The 20,651-nt window shown below is 31.3% G+C and overlaps 1 protein-coding gene across 1 annotated transcript; it reads right to left on the reverse strand.

Annotated features, from left to right (window-relative positions):
* Positions 1–293: 293 nt before the first annotated feature.
* Positions 294–19,499, reverse strand: LOC128186597 (transient receptor potential cation channel subfamily V member 4-like). The gene is made up of 3 exons (XM_052856425.1): positions 19,373–19,499; positions 8,697–8,775; positions 294–4,527 (listed from the first exon to the last, which is right to left on the reverse strand). Exon 3 carries the CDS (start codon positions 4,503–4,505, stop codon positions 2,253–2,255), a length of 2,253 nt encoding a protein of 750 aa, XP_052712385.1. The 5' UTR covers positions 4,506–4,527; positions 8,697–8,775; positions 19,373–19,499; the 3' UTR covers positions 294–2,252.
* Between the last annotated feature and the right edge of the window lie 1,152 nt (positions 19,500–20,651).

Genomic DNA, 20,651 nt, shown 5'->3' on the forward strand with positions numbered 1-20,651 from the left:
ATGTGTGCAAACTTTTTCTTGCAACTACGTTTGTAATCTATGATCTTATAATGATAATTATAGGCAAAAATCCGTTAATGAATTAATGATAATTGTTTGGCAAGACATACTCTTTCATTTTTTGGTTGTTTAGTCATTTGTGGGTAACACCATTATGTTTTAAAAGTACAATTTACGTATGAATATTTTCTTTTCCTGCAATAGATATAGCGCAGGTATTTAGCTACCGGTCTAAAACATTAGGGTGGACGGCCAAATTTTTCAGACCAGGAAGCAGAACAAATATAAATAAATAACTTTTTAAAATGGACATTCTTTTCAAGTTAAGTAAAATGAAGTTGTTTATATGCTCAAAGTAGTTGATGATATCTTTAAAATTGAAAAGAATAACGGGTAGCGAATAGAGAAATTTTACATTTATTCACTTGATCGTAAAACAACACTAACTATTCATTGGAGACATATATTCATGGTTTATAAAACAAACATGTATAGCAATTGTAAACAAACATAATGCAATCAATTAAATTGAAATATACCAGCTCATACTGAAGAAACATGCTTTGCATATGTACATAACAAATCATAATATGGACGCTTCACATTCTCCTATGCATGCCATCGTCATAATGGTCAAGGCGTTATGGATATAATAAAGTTCTATATTTATTTTAAGATACTGCTTTTTGTTTGTTTTAGATAGAGTTGGATCTCAAATTGAAATCTGATATAAAGCTATTTGAATCTTTTTAAAGAAATCTAGAACATCATTTATTTTTCGAACCTAATACAATGCCCAAATGAAATGTTTTCCTTTATAAATAAACTTAGAAGAAGAATAAATTGTTAGTTGTACAAAGTCATCTCTTATGTATGTGTTTTATTTGATAAAATATGTTCAATTTAAGTTGTTGAATAACCTTTAATTTAGTGCACGATCTACGTCAAGTTTCATCATTTAAAAAGCCGACTGAAATATTTTACAAAATAACATTTAAGCTTTACGACTGTTGAAACGGAAATGTGAACATTTTACATTTTAGCTGAGAAATAAAGCTAGTCATTTAAACAACGACCTGAATAATTAAAGTATGCGGGAAAACCTTAAATGTGATATGCGTGGAGAAGATTATGAAAATGCATACGGTTTTCCCTTTTCATGCCCTAATTACTCTGTGCAAAAACAAATTTTTTTCAATTCATTTTTGAAATTTACAATTATCCACCATTTTCTCCTTGGATTTATTGATGTATGGTGGTGATAATTTCAAACTTTATATGCCGTATTCAATTGATGTTTTTAACGAAAGAAATGTTAGGTTTTTTATATCAAGCTACATAAGTTATAACATTTCTGCATTTTATACAATAATGTAAGATAAAACAAGTATACACTGGTCAGTATTTTGAATTTTTCTGGAAAAAACATTATTCAACTAATTAGAAATTATCTCGTAATAACAAAATATCATAATGTCGTTTTAACGAAAATACAATGTATTACTAATGCGACCTTATTACATACATGTATACACTCTCTTTATGCTATTATTATTATTTTAATTTTTACAGTTCGCCGACGTGTAATGTATTAATCACATACATACGTTACACAATTACACTTTTGATGTCATCTTTTATGGGAATTATGGGAATGATCATGAATAACCTCATTATGGTAAATAAAATATTCATATAAAAACTGTTTTGCAAATTCACGGAAGTATTTACAGATGGACATAAAGGGTCATGGGTTTTTTTTCCTTAATATTGTGCTTTCCCATAATATAATAATTGGAAAGCAATTAATTTTTACAATTCTTAACTTTGGTCATCCGAAGGTTTAACATTAGTTTAAATTTAGAAAAAGAGCTCACAATTCTATTTTATGTAGACATGGTCCGTGCCATGTGTTTGTTTACATCTAGATTGATAAATAAAGAGAGCATTTTAAAAATCAAAATAAGGAGAGATAACGCTGGAAACTGTTTAATCATGTTCACATTAATATTGTATATAGAAACCCATTACGACAAAATGTTTTTAACAGTATATACTACATATGTTAACAATAACATGATGCAAGCTTTGTTCAAATAATGAAAAATTGTGAGCTCTGTAACTAGCTAAAAAATTGACAAAACTTTTGGCTGACGATATAAGAAATACTTTAGTGATGTATTTTTATTATTAATAATGGAAACGTAAAATTGGAAGTAAATCGTGACCATGCCGCTTTGCCAGTATCTAATTTACCATTTAGTAAGTGTAATGCCTTCTGGATATTGAGATGTTTTGTTACTAGTACATTTTTGAACATTAACGAATATTATATCTTTCTCGGGATCAGTTTTGCTGGATTTCTTTAAATGTGGAGTTTTTCTTTTTCTTTTCCTTCCTTTTTGTTTTTCTTCAATCAATTGCTCTGCAATAGTGTTTTTCATTTTCTTTTTCTTCTCTTCCTTGTCATCTATATTTTCCTCTTGGTCATCCAACTCCATTGTAGAATAGATGCGCACCTGTCTCTCTTGTTTTCCCTTCTTAAATCGGTCCGTTCTCACGCTTCTTTCTACAAATGATATTTCATTCCAATGTTTTGCCTGGTTAAAGATGCGTTTACGTTTAAATGGGCATTTAATATTGACCCAGATTAAAAAAATGTCTTCGAAAAGTTCTATCATTTTTAATTTGTTATATAGAGCGTACGAATTTTTAAAACCATGGACTCCAGAGAAGGTCTGTGACATGACAGCAATTAACGCGTTGAACAGTTGAATGAATGAAAGAATTACATACACAACGAATAGTGTGTAGGCTAGCCATGGGATCCTAGCCTGATTCAGCATACCTATGTCATTCAGACCTACTCCTAGTTTGAACATCGCCAGAAGAGAACTTCCAAAAGTATCAAACTCTTCTACACCATCCATGCCGTGGAAAAGCATAAACATAATTGTTGTGAACGAGATCAACAGACAAAAATAAACCAATGCAAAGGGAGCAAAATCTTCCAAAACACCCGATTTTATCATGTACGTAAAAGAAACGGTTTCTTTTCGAAAAGGAGAGAAATAAAGGGTAAAATACCAGCCAGATATCAATGCAAATATTAATTGATAGTCACAATGACATCTGAAAAAAATTAGAACAGATTCTCCTATTGCACCAACGGATGTGATCAGCAAACACAAGATGTAGTCAAAATTATGCATAATTATCCCTACATTGGAATGATTTCCATGTTCGGCTTTCCGACGTCTACGTAACTCTTTTATACACATACAAGAGAAAAAAAGGTAAATTATACCGCCCACCATTAAGAACACAGCTGCTATTGTAAGAATTATTTCAACCTCGCTCGAAATCGATGTCTCAATGTTCTGTGAGAGAAAATTATGCCTTGATTTTTCAATAGTCGATGCTGTAAAAACACACATAAATATAATATGCAGACACATCCAAAAAATGAGTGATGTTTGGTAGGAGCGCCATTTCTTATCCAAAATGAATCTGACCAATTCTTGATCCAGGATTTGAAATGCTTCTGTATGAGTACATTTAGAATCAAAAATACTCTCTAAAATTGAGATTTTTCCTTTTTGACTATCTTCCAAATTCTCTGTAAGACTAATTAATCGATCAAATTCAGTAACATCGTACATTCTAATATCAAATATACCGTCTTTTACATTATAAAAACAGTAGACATCTTCAATATTGATCAAATAATTAAAAAGCTCACTGACGCCAAGTTTTGCAGATAATCGGAGTGGTGTCATGCCTGATTTGTTTTCCCAGAAAAGAATATCTGTTACTTTCGTAAACTTCGATTTTTCGCAATGTTCGGCAAATTTATTCCAGATGAATTTAAATGTGGGTACAATATGCTGCATTTGATCAGAATGAATATCTGCATATTTGATCAAGGAGTGAAATACAGTATCCCCTTCCTGGTTTTGGGTTGAGATGGTACTTGCAGCATCTTTATCAAAAAGTATATCTAATACTTTAAAATCTTCGTCCTTGCAGGCAAGAGCGGCAGCGCTTATTGGTAGCTGCCCCATTAAAACCGTATTCTTGAATTTTTTCCCCGTTGCAGAGATGCAAAGCAACTCTTGGGTCATGACATTTTTATCAGCAATTTTCAAAATCTCTTCAACGGCGTCAGCATATCCGTTGACTATTGCGACGTGCAGGGGGGATTGACCTCGAAAGTCGCTTACTTCCGAAATTTCTTTTAAATCTCTTTGCTCTTTTAAGAGTTCAGGATTCTTCCCCGCAAACTTCTTAACAAATTCGAGTGTAACAGAATCTTTGTATTTTAATACTCTATGCAAAATTGATTCTCCATTACATTTTGATTTAACCTCTAAATTGACTTCCTCAAAATCGGCCGCAAAATCTTCATTATCGATAATTCTGTTTAAAGTATCAAGGAAAACACTCTTCTTGTTAGAACACAAGGCCTCAATCACATTCTGTTGGTTATACTGATAAAACTCCATTCCTTTCTCTTATACTCTAAGTCTACAAAGAAAAATATAACGTCTTTGTAATTGATGATAATGTAATAATACTGTAAACTAGATACGATCTCGTTACGAGTAACGAGTAGGTCTTCCGTCGAATAATTTGAAAGGATATGGTGAAATATCAATAAAATTTCAGAACCACCCCTCAATTTGATTTCTTGAATTCTGACATTTTTTGTAAATACACTAATTGAAAATTGTTGTTCATTTTTGAGATAGAAATGGTTGAATAATTTAGGGGCCAGCCCTGTGTATCATAATGAGGACAGTCATTAATGTATCGTTTTGTGGAACTGAGTAAATGCAGATATTTTCTTTTCTATAATGTTTAACAATTTTTTAAAATATGTTTCCTTCTCTAGATAATTTATTAATGGCCCCTAAAAATTCCTCATTACGTAATACATGTAAATGGATATGGCAATGAGATTTTTAAACATTTTGATTCAAACTTCCTTCTTAATTTTCGTGCCTAGGCGAGCTCCAAAAATGGGGCCACTGGCATGAAATAGCTTAATAGTGCACAACTTCAAACTATAGTCTCCCTATTCTTAAAATTTCATAGTCATATTTCTGATAGTTTCTGAGATCAGCTCCGCATCAAATAGGTCGTAAACAATTACAAAATCGGCCTTTAATTAAAACCGACATTATATAGTGCCTTTTCCCCCTAGCCATCTTTCCCCCCAGAAAAATGGCTATATAGCAATTTTTCCCCCACGGAAAGCTCACTATATAGTGGGTTTTCCCCTTTTAATTTTATGGCCAGATTACCCCCACGGAAAACCTACTATATAGTGGATTTTTACCCTTTTTTACATTCCGGTCATGTTTATGGCGGACAATTCGTGGCAATAATTTGCAATATTTATTTTCATAATAAAAGATTATTATAGCATTTATTAATACATAGAATAAAATACATGGTTTTCTCACCCCTGATATGAACAAAGGCATGCGCCTTTATAACATTCAGGTGTCATCATCATATAATTTCACCTTTTGTTACTCCTTTTTGGAACACGGAGTTCGGAATACCTCGAATCTGTTTCATCTAATCGATGCTTATCTACAGTTTTGACTTCGACGTTATGAACACGCGAGAACACATTTGAGTGAAAATACGCCGGTTTGGAACTTTAATTTTCCCATATATTACCATATATGTATAAGCTCCTCCCAGGAAACTAACTGACCAATCTTGACCTAATTTTGTAGAGGAAGTTAGGGAATAAGAAGTGGGTATGTATTACTCCCTTCGTCCAAAAGGCTATCAGTCTTAAATTAATACTGTTAGAATTGACGATCTTAAATACAATTATATATTTCTTCTAAATATCAAAAAAGAGACAGGGTGAAATGATATGATGAGAAACTGAAATGTTTTACTTTGATTGACGGGGTTCTAAGTCATGGGTAAGGGGTACTATAATTGATTATGTTAGAAAGCATGTGTCAAGTTAGTGTTTACAATTTTGTTTTAAAGTTACGAATATTCATATTTTTAAGCACATTTCTTACGAAACGGTAGGTTTTATGATGTAAACATTTTTTAAAGAAAATGAAATGGCTTCACAACCAGAACAAAATCGGTATCTTTGCTGGTTACTTTGGAAAATGTGAAATGGAGCCTGAACTAACCTTATGTATATATTATCATTCACTAATTCTAATTTTTTCGCTTTTTAGTTTGTAACATGATTTATACATCTTCAATTTTGAAAACGATGCCAAATAAAACAAGATATACGATTCACTTACCTAAAAATCTTATCATACTATTATATTTGTTTCATGTTTTTGCAATAAAGATTTATTTGTGTACGATATTACTTCGTCGTACAATGAAATAAGGGTAATTAAAAAAACAAAAAACAAAAAAACAAAAAAAAACTAACAGATCTTTTGTGATGAGCTGACTTATTATTTTTAATATAAGCTTGTTATTCTAAATCAATTAACAAGTAAAAAAAAAGTCGTATATCAAATGCGCTTAGGTTTGTTATTTATTTTTGTTTTTCGGTTGCTACTTTTATGAATAAAAGTTTATTTATTTATTTATCTTGTTATTTATTATATCATAAGTCATCTTATGAATTGATTTAATGTTTTGAAGAATAATGAATTTACCCACGTACCTTTTGAAAGATTGTTTGTTCGTAAATTTAAAAAGAAAAGCAGAATTATACGTTATTTTGAACTATTTTGATAAAGAAATATTTGAGTGAGTGTGTATTTAAATGCCATTTTTACTTTTAAATGACCGTAAAAATATGTTCATGTGGTCATCTATAGTTTTTGAGATATAAGGCCCTAAAAGATACACTATTCTTAATAATTGGAATTCAAACATCGTCTTGGAAACAACAAAGACCCCTACCCTGGGGGCTAAATTTTCAGTGTCATCTACTAGTGGTATACCACTACCACTGTGAAAATATGGCTAAGTGGTCATCTCTAGAATTTAAGATTCGGGTCCCCACTTATAGAACACTATTCAATCGTTATAATGGGGTTTTAAGCATCGGGCCCTGAAACATCGAATGCCCCTACCCTGAGAAATGTTCAGTCATCTACAAGTGGTAAACCACTGCCACTGTGAAAATATGGTGATATGTCCATCTCTAGTTTATGGACCCAAAAAATATGCACTATAATTATAATAGGATTTTAAAGATCGGGCTCTGAAACATCGGAAATAAAATTTCATTTCTCTAAAACAGAAGTCTAGGCTGGATAAAATTTGCACAAAAAGACTAATAAATTTATCAAAAAGTTCTTGAAACATTTTCACTTTCAATTTCAGAACAGAGAACTTTGCATGTAAGTGGGTATCTTGTAAAACCAAGTCCTTTTTTCAATTAATTACCTAAATTAAGTGCTATGTGTAATTCCATTACACAAATGTTCAATTTTCAACATTGTCTATAAAAATAATAAATCGGCAAAACGAAACTTAACTTGTACAGATGAATGCAGATATATGCAACCTGGGAGTGTAGAAACATTGGTTTTAATCCTTACTGGATTTCCATAAATATTTTTTTATAAAACTGATCCAAAAACGTGAAGGAGAAACCCAACTATGGGGGTAAAGCTACCATATGGTAGCTCCCCCCCCTCCCCCCTCGCTTCAATTATGCATTACAAAATCTTTATTGGTTTTTAATTATTTGGAAAAGTAGACATTGCGAATTTAGGGTTGAATACATTTTTCTTCTTTCGCTTGCTTCTCGTTTTAAGGCAGCCATGATTGTTTGCATTACAAAGTAATCAATGTCAAGTCGCTGGGCATCAAACACATATAATTTGGCAATAAAAAATATTTTAAAAGTGAGATAACCGCTTACGAAAATAATGGAAGTGAATAGGTACATGTACATGTGCCTACCTTAATTTGACAATACTTAAAATTACTTAAGGTCACCCGATTTCTATCATTGATGACTAATTTAGCGGTTAAATCAAACGTGATGAACAATTGTTTGAATTTTTCCAAGATGTTGAAAAAGAGCGATTAATTAGTGCATGCGTATATTTGGACCCAAAAGAGGTAGTGTGAAAAGTTGGCAATGACCTTATATTGGTGAGTTGTCTTTCTTTTGATGGATAAATTTGTGCCTTGGTTGATCTATTCGTTTCCATGATATGACTTTACTCATATCGAGGTAAGACGGAATACTGCAGCGTGGCATTTAACATGAGCAATCGGGTATCTGAGTAATATCCTTATCAAAATCCTAGTTTTAGGCACTAATTTTATTTGTATATCAATTCAAATGAAGTCTTAATAAATGCAAGTTTCTGACTACAGTCAATAAATAACCACAAATTTAAGGTGCCTCACTACACAGTCTACACCGTGAAATAGGTTCTCAAATCAGCAGAAAATTACTTGATTATGATAGAAAGCATGATGGATAAGAAGTATATATGTCAAATAGCCTAAAAAATGATGCTTTCAAAAATTTCATTCAGTAAACATAAACAAAAGCCCCAGGTGGATTCGAACTCATGACGTGCGGTTCACAAGCCTGATACTTTAACCACTGAGCTATGACGATATACATATGAATTAATTGATACAAACATTTAAATCGCCATCTTGTGACGAAGAGTCTTAAAAAGTATAAGTCTCGGTGTATAAAAAAACTATTGACGTACCTTAAACTCTGTTCTGATTGTGCAATTCTTGCAGCCCAAAGTTAAATCTACGTTTAACGTCACCTTCAATATACCAAACCTACAAGTGAGAGGTATAAAATTAAGGAAGGAGTCTTTTTATTATCAAACATACTTTTTATAATAAGAAATGCATGAAATTTTGACACAGTCAAACGGATCATATATTACTTAATGATTCTATCAGTTTAATTAAATTTAACCTTTTTGTTTTCGGATAAAGGTCAGGTCAAGGTCACTACCTTTTTCCTCAACGTAAAGAGTGATAAAAATAAGTGTAGCTCTTTATAGTTCTTTAGACATTTGTTTAAGATTTGAAGATTCAAATCTTCAATGAAATCATAGACCATGAGAGTGTCTATCAGCTTATACTACTAAATTGGAAAAAATATTTATACTAAAATTGATATTGCCTAGCCCGCATTTCCTCTACTTTTCCTAAATTTTGAAGAAATTTTGATTATTTTTTTATCCTTCCAATAATAAAAAATTTCTAATTTTTATGTATTATGAAGACTTTATATAAAGATATAAATTGACAGAAAAGCTAATATATTGATCGTTTCATAAGAGAGAAAAACTGATTTTAGTGATTTTTTCACAAAAATCAATGTATAGAATGGGCGCTTTAAAAAGCTTATAAAAATGTTATTTGATAGGCAAATCATATTTTAAAAACATATTCTGAAACCCAAGTATCATATTATTATTTTACATTAGTAAAAAAAATTCCAACATTATTGTTATTGTTTTTAAAATGCTAAAACAGACTCATTATATATATATAATCTGCAGCAATTCTGAATTGCGCAACATGTGATATTTTCCTACGCCAATATTACGCCAAAAATATAGTCCTTGTTCCATTCTAAACATTGATTACATTTTTCTATGCCAAGTTGTATAATAGTAAAAGAGAAAGAAAAATATACTATTTTAATTTCCTTTCATCTTGATTTAATGAACAATTCATCAAATTTACGTTTAGCAAGTCGAAACCAGAAAAGACTCCTTCCTTAAAACAATGTTTCCAAACGAATGAATTTTAATGATATATATTTTAAATACAAAACTAGTAATTATAGCATTGTAGTTCTTGAAAAGAAGTTTTTAAATAATTTCCCCAAATATTTTTTATTTTTAAACTTTAAAACCCTCTTTTGGCCCTATTATTAGTCTGGAAGTCTCGATTTTATAAATTTAGGATCATCACTATACATACAGGGTTTAATATAGATGTTGGCATATCTGGTGCAGTTGTTTCTCAGAAAATGATTTACAAGAAAGCTTCAATGTAAATATTGTCATTTCTGGTGCAGTGGTTCCTGAGAAGAATGTTTTTCAGCCACACAGCTATTTTCACTCTTTCGTAATTATCTCCCTTCTAAAATTTAGAATTTCCTACAGATAAGGGTGCCTTGTACCAGGTTTGGTTAAATTTGGTCTAATGGTTCTAGTGAAGAAGTCAAAAATGTGAAAAGTTTACAGACAGACAGACAGACGGGCGACAGACAACAGGTGATCAGAAAAGTTCATTTCAACCTTTCGTTCAGATGAGATAAAAGTTTCGTCAGTTGGGACTTGAACCAGTTGCCTAGGCACAAGTCCTTCACCGAAACCATTGCTTCGGCTTTTTAGTGGCCAAAATCTAGAGATTGCTTTAATCGATTTTAAAACAAATCACATAATGTGCATTTAAAAAAAATCATAAACACAAAAGAAAAATATTAGAAAAAACATCATTTTTGTCTCCTTCCTGTAACAACTGGAAGTAAGGTATGATGTAGATGCACCAGAAAACCATTACGTCTTTCATTGCTGAAATTTTCAGCGCTCTTTATTTTTTGGTTTTTGAGATAAGTTGCAGATAAAATTGTCTTTTGAAAATCTTTTAAGGGCGATGATTTCCGATGGGAAGTAAATTTCCAAAAGTCCCAGATAAAATTGACTTTTGAAAATCTTTTAAGGGCGATGAACCCGATGGGAAGTAAATTTCCAAACACTGAAAAGCTGAATAAACTTCAGGGAACACCACATCAACCCTGAAATTTGAAAATCATACAAACCATCTCTTCTGCAAAATGGATTGAAGACGGAAGACCCTAACACTATCTATATGATTACACATTGGAGCAAGGCTCATGTTTTAAAAAACGTGATCGTCGTAGTGTGGCAAAGCAGAATGAAAAAATACGCCATTTTTTTCTTCCAAAATTGCGTCAGGACCAGTATAATCCACTTTGAAAAAAAAATCAAAATGTAAAAAATTTGGGACCAAGTCAACGTACTTAGAACAAAAATATAAACTGCCTGATCAATGTTTTCTCAACATTTTTCATTCAGACACTAATTGCAATTTGAAAAAAATATGTATCAATCCAAATTCTGAGCTTTGGCTTCAATAAGTTGCTCGAATGATATAAATTAAGTCTCTAATGAACATGATTAACCATCTTTGAAAACAACCGAAAATACACTTCAATTATCAATATATCATTTAAACTGATTACAGGAAAATTGAAGTTTCCCAAGCATGTAATATTCAGCAAACGAGAGTAAACGGTATCTAGTTTTTGAACCTGAGCTTTCTGTTTAAAATTTGAGTATCTCATCATCTTGCCATGTCAAATATGGAAAACTTTCCAAGAAACTCTACCCACATTTCTATATCCAATCTGATTTTTTTTAAAATTCTTTAGAAGTGAACAGATATTTTTAACCTCCTGCTAGTGCCGCATATGCACGACGACAAAATGATCTTAGAAAGGACAAGCTTTGACCACAAATGTTAGTGACCCTGCTAATGATCGTAATCGTAAAGCTAATGGGATCACTAAAAATTCAGACAGTTTCATCATATGTGCCGTTAACATCTCACAATAATAATTTTGATTAGAATACCGTCTCCGTGGGGATCTGTTTTTTTTTTCAGTCTCTTCGGGTCAAGAGAGTATTTCTAATATTATATATATATATATATATATATATATATATATATATATATATATATATATATATATATATATATATATATATTCGCATGATACCAGCGAAACTTTTTATATATAATCAGATCAGAATAACTTATGAAGGTCATTTTGTGAAAGTTTCTTTATAATTGAAGAATTTCTTACCGTTTTATCGCCAAATATGGACGTCCAACGCTAGAAAAATGAGTCAAAAACGTCAACGTAAATGGTAACTTTGGAGCACCGGGCCGTCATTAAATTTTGTGTGCACGCAGAAAAATCTCCGATGGAGACCAAAATGTTCTTATATGCTGCTATTTTAATAGGACAAAGGTTTACAATTAAAACCACAATTGGAATCGAAGGTTTGAAAAAGGAAATATTGATATATTGAGCTCTTGCAGCACCCTGAGCTCCCTTACAGCCTGGATCTTGCACCTATGGATTCGTTTTATTCCCTTATTTGAAGTCAAAACTGCGTGGACAGAGATTATCGGACCATTGATCTACGATATGACACAAAAGACATTAAACAAAAATTTGACAAATAATGGTGTGAACATGCGTTTTATAAATGGGTATTACATTACCATTACATGAGTAAAGTATTGCATTACCATTACCATTACTTTGTTTTAAAAAAGTAAAGCTAATAAAGAGTGTTTGCAAATGTTTCAAATATAAAACACTTTAACATATCTACAGGTTCATGTTCAGTATCAGGTTCAAATTCTATGACTATATACAAGAGTCATTCTTTATTTGCTCAATATATAATAACCTTGTGGCATTATGAACAACATATTACATAAGTAAAAAGATATTTATAACATTTGGCATGATACAATGTCAGATATGATATAGAGACACAGAATTCGTGCATAATAGAAAACAATTTATGGAATAATGTTGCGGTTATTAAAACGCTAAATAGAGATATTTCCCCAGATAACACAAATCTTTATAATTTTGGACACTTAATTGTATTAATTTATAGACAGAGGGGTTTTCCCAGTTATATTTCTTAATATATTTTAATCGGATTTCTTTATGCTGAGGACACTTTAAGACAAAAGATTGCTGTTGCACTTTATGATCAAAGTTTCAAAGGTTTCATCTTTTAACTGCATCCTATTAGTTTAAAAATCTTCTCAGCTATACTAAAAAAAACGTTCTACAGGTGCAGTGGAAGCTGGGACTGAAAGATTGTTTGACAATCTTTATCTTAGGATATATTAAGTGAAAAAATAGAAAAAAACACATGAATCTTGTATTTCCTATCAGTCCAAACTAATGTACTAAATATACATGTACAAGACAGACAGAGAGAGAGAGAGAGAGAGAGAGAGAGAGAGAGAGAGAGAGAGAGAGAGAGAGAGATAGAGAGAGAGAGAGTAAAATTATTTTCAAATGGGTTATAATATTGGAAGTAATTTTGATTTTCATCATGGATGGACAATGCATTCATTTTGCCCTTAAAGGTGCATGTCTGTCCCCTATTCTATTGGGACATGGCAAAGGAAGGGGATTGAGGTGTTTAGCACTTCTTATAAGTATAGATTGTTTTGATACACTGTACTTAGGTTGTCCTGGGGGCATAGTGTGTTGTTGACATATCTTTATTGAAGTGCAAACTAATTGGAGTAAATTGTTTAAATGCTTTAAAACTCTTAAAAACAACACTCATAAAAATGTTATGAAACTGTGTTGTTATATCTAGTAATATGAACAATTTAAAAATGAAATTTTATAAATCTTTTTTAATACAACTAAAACATTTTTATTTCAAGAATTATTTCTTTCTTCTTTATGATAAAGTTAATCAAATCAAATTTCAGCTATTCATTTATTCATCACATTTTTTAAAGTGAACATGCATAAATAAGCATAGTAATGCAAAGTAATGCCATGTAATGCCTGCATTACACTAGATTTTGGAAAGTAATGCATTACATTACCATTACTTGTAATGCTAATTTTGTGGCATTACACATTACTAGCATTACTTTGAAAACATGTAATGCATTGCAATGCATTACCATTACCTTTAGCATTACCCCAAGCCTGTTCAGTAGTTTGACGTCACCTGACGTCGTGGAAATATAAAATGGTTCTCCGTTAATCGAATTCATGCAAAATAAAAATCTCTTTTGAAAACAACTTTAAAATCATATGATTTTGCGCATACTTATTTTCAATTGGTAGTCATTTGATAAAAACATACGTCATCCTACAAAGTACACAGTAATTTTGCCGTAAATCGCACTTTTGTAACAACCCTCGTATATATAAATATATATAATTCAGGCTTGGGGCGAATTACATTGTAAAGTAATGCATTACATTACCATTACTTCATGAATTTGGGCATTAAATTACCATTACCATTACTTGATTTTCTTGAAGTAATGCATTACATTACCATTACATGAGTAAAGTAATGCATTACCATTACCATTACTTTGTTTTTAAAAAGTTAAGCTAATAAAGAGTTTTCGCAAATGTTTCATATATAAAACACTCTTTAACATATCTACAGGTTCATGCTCAGTATCAAGTTCAAATTCAATGACTATACAAGAGTCATTATTTATTTGCTCAATATATAATCATCTTGTGGCATTATGAACAACATATTACATAAGTAAAATGATATTTATAGACATTTGGCATGATACAATGTAGGATACGAAATAAAGACACAGAATTACATGCATAACAAAAAACAATTTATGGTATAATGTTGCGATTATCAAAAGCTAAATAGAGATATTTCCCCAGATTACACAAATCTTTATAATTTTGGACACTTAATTGTATTAATTCATAAACAGATGGTTTTTCCCAATTATATTTCTTAAGATACTGTATTTGAATCGTATTTCTTTCTACTGAGGACACTTTAAGACAAAAGATTGCTGTTGCACTTTATGATCGAAGTTTCAAAGGGTTCATCTTTTAACTGCATCCTGTTTGTTTGAAAATCTTCCCAGCTATACTAAATAAATGTTTTACAGGAGCAGTCGACGCTCGGACTGAAAAGTACTGTTTGACGATCTTTATCTTAGGATATATTAAGTGCAATAATAGAAAAAATACATGAATCTTGTATTTTCTATCAGTCCAAACTAATGTACAGTGTACTTAATATACAAGAGAGAGAGAGAGAGAGAGAGAGAGAGAGAGAGAGAGAGAGAGAGAGAGAGAGAATAAGTAAAATTATATTCAAATGGGTTATAATATTTGAAGTGATATTGATTTTCATCATGGATGGACAGTGCATTCAATTTGCTTTTAAAGGTGCATGTCTATCTCCTATTCTATTGGGACAAGGGAAGGGAATTGGGGTGTTTAGCACTTCTTATAACAATAGATTGTTTTGATACTTAGATTACCCTGGGGGCATAGTGTGTTGTTGACACATTTCTTATTGAAGTGCAAACTAATTGGAGTAAATTGTTTAAATGATTAAAAACTCTTAATAACAACACTCTTAAAAATGTTATGAAATTGTGCTGTTATATTTAGTAATATTAACAATTCAAAATGAATTTTTAAAAATCTTTTTTAATAATACAATTAAAACATTTTTATCTCTAGAATTATTTCTTTCTTCTTAAAAAAGAAATTTAATCAAATTCAATTTCAACTATTCATTTATTCATCAAATTTTTTAAAGTGAACATGCATAAATAAGCATAGTAATGCAAAGTAATGCCATGTAATGCCAGCATTACACTAGATTTTGGAAAGTAATGAATTACATTACCATTACTTGTAATGCTAATTTTGTGGCATTACACATTACTAGCATTACTTTGAAAACATGGAATGCATTGCAATGCATTACCATTACATTTAGCATTACCCCAAGCCTGATATATATATATATACATACATATATATATATATATATATATATATATATATATATATATATATATATATATATATATATATATATATATATATATATATATATATATGCTGCCATATTGTTTGAACGGCGCATTTTGAGTTCAATGTACATGTATGAATTCTATCTGATGTACATGTACTATATGTTTTACTGGTATCTATGGTGGCATAGATCTGCCACCACTTGTCAGATAATCATGTCGACTTGTCAGATCTTAATGTCGACTTGTCAGATAATTATGTTCACTTGTCAGTTAATTAAGTCGACTTGTCACTTATTCATGTGTTTAAGAATTCAACACTTTAACCTTTCCACGCCCAATTTGTGCCATCCATTCTGACAAGTCGACATAAGGATCTGACAAGTCGACATAATCATCTTTTAAGTCGATATAATTATTTGACAAGTCGACATAATTATTTGACAAGACGACATAACATCTGACAAGTCAACATCATTATCTGACAAGTCGACTTATAATATAAATTTTCTTTAAACTAGTGGCCATAATATTTTTTCTGTCAGATAATTATGTTAACTTGTCAGATCTTTATGTCGGCTTGTGAAATAATTATGTTAACTTGTCAGATCTTTATGTCGACCTGTCAGATATTATGATGCCAAGTAAATGGCAGTTAGTGGCACTTACAAGCTTTAACATCAAAATATTGATTTTCTAGTCAATATGGTTATTTTCTGACATGTTAACATAAAGATCTGAGAAGTTGACATTAATATCTGACAAGTCGACATAATTATCTGACAAGTGGTGGCAGATCTATGCTACCATAGGTATCTATTTGATATTCATGTACTTATCTAATGTTTGCATATTTGATTAAACGACCATGACAACTACGACAAACGAACAAAAGTATATTTTGTAAAAATATGAATGTAAATATCTGAATATCTGAATCATAATTGTCTGTTGTTTTGATATCGGTACTAGCTAGAAACATGAATAGTCTATTTATTTGGGCTAAGTTCATGAAATATTTAGGTTTATCAAATATGGATTAACCCTGTTAAAGTTGGGATGACAATTAAATACTGGAAAGCTAATCAGTTAATGGCAGCTCGATCTGAATGATAAGGCGGTTAATTGTTTTAAGTTGCATAATATTTTGACATGTTGCTTGGAAATCTAAAGGAATCATCATTCAAACAAAAAGCACTTAAAGTTATAAACAGTTAACACCGATCGATCGCCTAACTAGATGCAATCTCGTTCCGAGCACCGAGTGGTTCTTCCGTCCAATTTTTAATTAGTCTGATTAAAACCACCCCTTCTCCTTACACTCGTTAGAGTCTGATGGGTATCGATAAGAGGTCATCTTCACACGAACCCTACGTTTGCATACAGTTGAAATAAACCTTAACCAACCACAGATGTACTTGTATCTGGTTTATAAGAGTCACATGTAAGAAAAAAATTGTTTAGTAATTATTATCTTAAAAACCCAAACATCTTAAAATTTAGAACACTTATGTCATTTACAAATAATGTAATACTTATGAAAATGTGTACTTTAATTAGAAAAAATATTTGATTTGGTCGGTCATCCAACGTAACAACTATAACAAATTCATTGTTTACTTTATTCTGTTTCTTTTTTGTAAATCCTGCTTTTCTTATACTTTTGTATATAATTCTTCTGCACCTCATGTAATATTTTATGTTATGAGTGAAACAAAAATGAACTTGAACTTGAACTTCTGAGAGTATTGCATAAGCAATACACGTCCCCTACCGGTTTGTATTATTCTATGAAAGCTTCCAAGCACACAACTATTTCAGAGCTATTGTAAACGAGATGTCATGCTTAAATCAGAGATAAAAGAACAGAGGAAATTAAAACTATATAGTTGATATAGAAATTAAATACAAAATAGGTAAAATAATACTCTTTATTTCATCTCCTGTAATTTCGCCAAGTCTATTCTGTATTCGCTGGTAAAAATTTGTGAAAACAATGCACTGTTATGCACAATATCATTTCTTACCGTCTTCTGTACCCCGAATAAAACCAACATTTAAACAGCCCAACCCGAAAACGAACCCGATTGTAATAATGATACAAAAAAACCCTGCCGATTAAATTTACAACACAATGCTGGACACTATTTTACAGAATTTATTTGTTTGTTAGAAATGATAAAAGGAATGGTACAAGTAACGCACGATATTATTACTGACTACATACTGGCCTCGTTTATTCAATACACGCCGAACCCGATAACGAACCAGAACATTTAAAAATTGGAATATAAAAAAATTAATTTTCTCGAAAATATGTCAACCAGACGCTACAAAGGTGTAAACTTGATCTGTAGTTTGACATTTTAAAGCTGTTCAGCAAGTTTCATATTATTCCTCAAATGCATAAAGAAAAAAAGTGTGGAAAACTGAAGTGGGACAGACAGACGGACGGACGGACGGACAGACGGACGCAGAGGAAAGCTATAGTCTCCTCCGGTGAAACCGGTAGGGGACTAAAAAGGGTCTTTATAGGCACGAAAGAATTATTAGAAAGCAAAAATTTGAAAAACTGTCTTACTTCCTGTGACAACCAGAAGAAACGACGGACGTTGCCTTGTAGTAAATGCATATAAAAACCATACGCTCTATCTTAATTGGTTTTTAAGGTATGAGGCAGATAAGATTTATTGCCATTTAAAAATCTTTTAAGGACGATGACTTCCGACCGGAAGGAAATTTCCAAAAACTGTAAAAATGCCGAATAAACTTCATATAACAATTATACATCAACCCTGAAATTTGGAGGAAATCGAACGAGTCATCTAGGAATCTTTAGTAATGATATGTGAAGACGTAAGACCCCAATAATCGTTGTCTATGATCATTGAAGCTATCTGTATGATTATTCATAGGAGCAAGGTTCATGCTTAAAAGGAAGGATCGTCGTAGTGAAAAAAATACGTCATTTTAATGTTTTTTTCCCCAAACGCATTGGGACTTAATTAGTAACACATCATAAAATAAATTCCAATAAATATAAATACAAGAAATGTAAGTCAGGTATTATTTTGATTTATGTATTAAAAGATATAATTAAATACGGAATTGTGTTTGAAAAATTCAAGGCACATGGTCATGTGACAAGCCCGTATCAATGATACTTTGTTTTTAAATTAATGCCAAAGGGAAGAATTTGTCCTGCCTGCCTTCTTACGTTTAAAATCTCTCTCTCTCTCTCTCTCTGTCTCTGTCTCTCTCTCTCTCAATCTCTCTCTCTCTCTCTCTCTCTCTCTCTCTCTCTCTCTCTCGTAAAAACGTTTAAGGGTGAATGTTTTAAGGTAAATGTATAGAACCCAAGGGAAAGCTAATAGACCCATGTAAATACCCACTGAAATTCAGTTTTGCTCGATTCTGGGTTGCCACCATCTAAATATCAAGCCATCAAAGCCAAATTAAGAACCCGTATGAATCAAAACTTCACAAAAAGTCTTTTGTTAACATTCATACATATATAACCAAAATCAAAGATATAGAAAGCTTTTTAGGACGTCAAACTTATTTGATTTTTAAAAATTACACATCATCATAACAGAGTTGAATACTATTTTTGTAAAAAAAAAAATTTGTTAAATCTTTACTTTATTCAAATTATCTATATATTGTTTAAATACTTTTGACATTGAAAAGAAATTTAGAATACAATTATAAATTCTATAAGTTTTATTTTCATTCTAACTTTGGTTTAATTCAATAAAGATTCCGTAAGGTCAATAAATCAAAAACTCACGTTAAACTTTGCTGTCGTGTAGTCGTTTCTCTGAGTCAAATAATTTATGTCATAAGCTGCAGTCAAGTATTCTCTTATAAGGCACCTATATGGCTTCAATGCAAACAAGGTTTTGACAAAACTTTGGTCTGTTTGACTGTACATAAGAGAAGACAGTTATGCAATCTTAGTAAACTGAGAGATAACGTTGCTTGGAAGAATCTTTTACAAAATTAATTGTAATTAATCAAATACGAAGCCTTCCCAATGAGTGGAATAAAAGACGACATACTAGTAGTGAATAGAAAATGCTGTGCTTTTTAAAAGGATAAACAATAGAAGTCGCCCTTTAATTATTTTTACATTCGGTATGCACGAAACCTTTTTTTTAAGTACAGAAATAAAGATGAAACAATAATACGAGGTCGATAAGACATTCAAGTCTAATTTTGGTACTCAAATCTAATTATTTATGATTTTGTTTTCTTTGTGTATGAACTAAAATGGTATGTTCCTTTAACAAGACACGATGAATATGCTTCACAAAAATGAAGACTAAATAAACAATCAATTTTGAAAAGTACTTTTTATGCATTTTATCCCGCAAAATCATAAAATCAAAGCTTTCAGAATTGGAAAAGACTCATTAGAAATGACTCATTGGGTATTAGAAAGGTCACCCGAGAGCAACGCAAGTAAAAAAAAAATTCAGGATAAGCTATGACCAATTGCATTGAAAATACATATTTCATTAATTAACCCCCCCCCCCCCCAAAAAAAAACAAACATCTTTTGCCATTGACTTTCACGAAGAATCAGTAAAATTACATGATATTGTATCAATGACTTACATGTACACGTGTATAAAAGGAAATTCAAACTATAAGTTGATAACGAAACGAAATACAAAATAGGTAAAATAATTTATTTATCTTTATTTTATCTCGTGTAATTTCGCCAAGTCTATAACGTATTCGCTGGTATTAATTTGTGAAAACATTGCACTGTTATGTACAATATCATTACTTACCGTCTTCTACCCCGAATCAAACCAATGTTTAACAGCCCAAACCCGATAAATAATGTAATAGAACATTTAAAAAAAAACCAAAACCGGCCGATAAAATGACATGTACATAACAATATTTTACACTATTTTACAGAACTTATTTATGTGTTAGAAATGATAAAACTATTGATTCAAGTAATCACCCCCATCATACGGCTATTCCGAACGCGGAGGACACTGCCGAACGAGGAGCAGTAGTTATTTGCTAAGAAAAAGGGGAAGGTCTTCGTT

This window comes from Crassostrea angulata, chromosome 6 (genome assembly GCF_025612915.1).
Source record: "Crassostrea angulata isolate pt1a10 chromosome 6, ASM2561291v2, whole genome shotgun sequence".
In the NCBI taxonomy this organism is placed as follows: domain Eukaryota; kingdom Metazoa; phylum Mollusca; class Bivalvia; order Ostreida; family Ostreidae; genus Magallana; species Magallana angulata.

Excerpts from the sequence above, each read along its gene's own strand:
- LOC128186597 (XM_052856425.1), bottom strand. The coding sequence starts at position 4,505 with ATGGAGTTTTATCAGTATAACCAACAGAATGTGATTGAGGCCTTGTGT.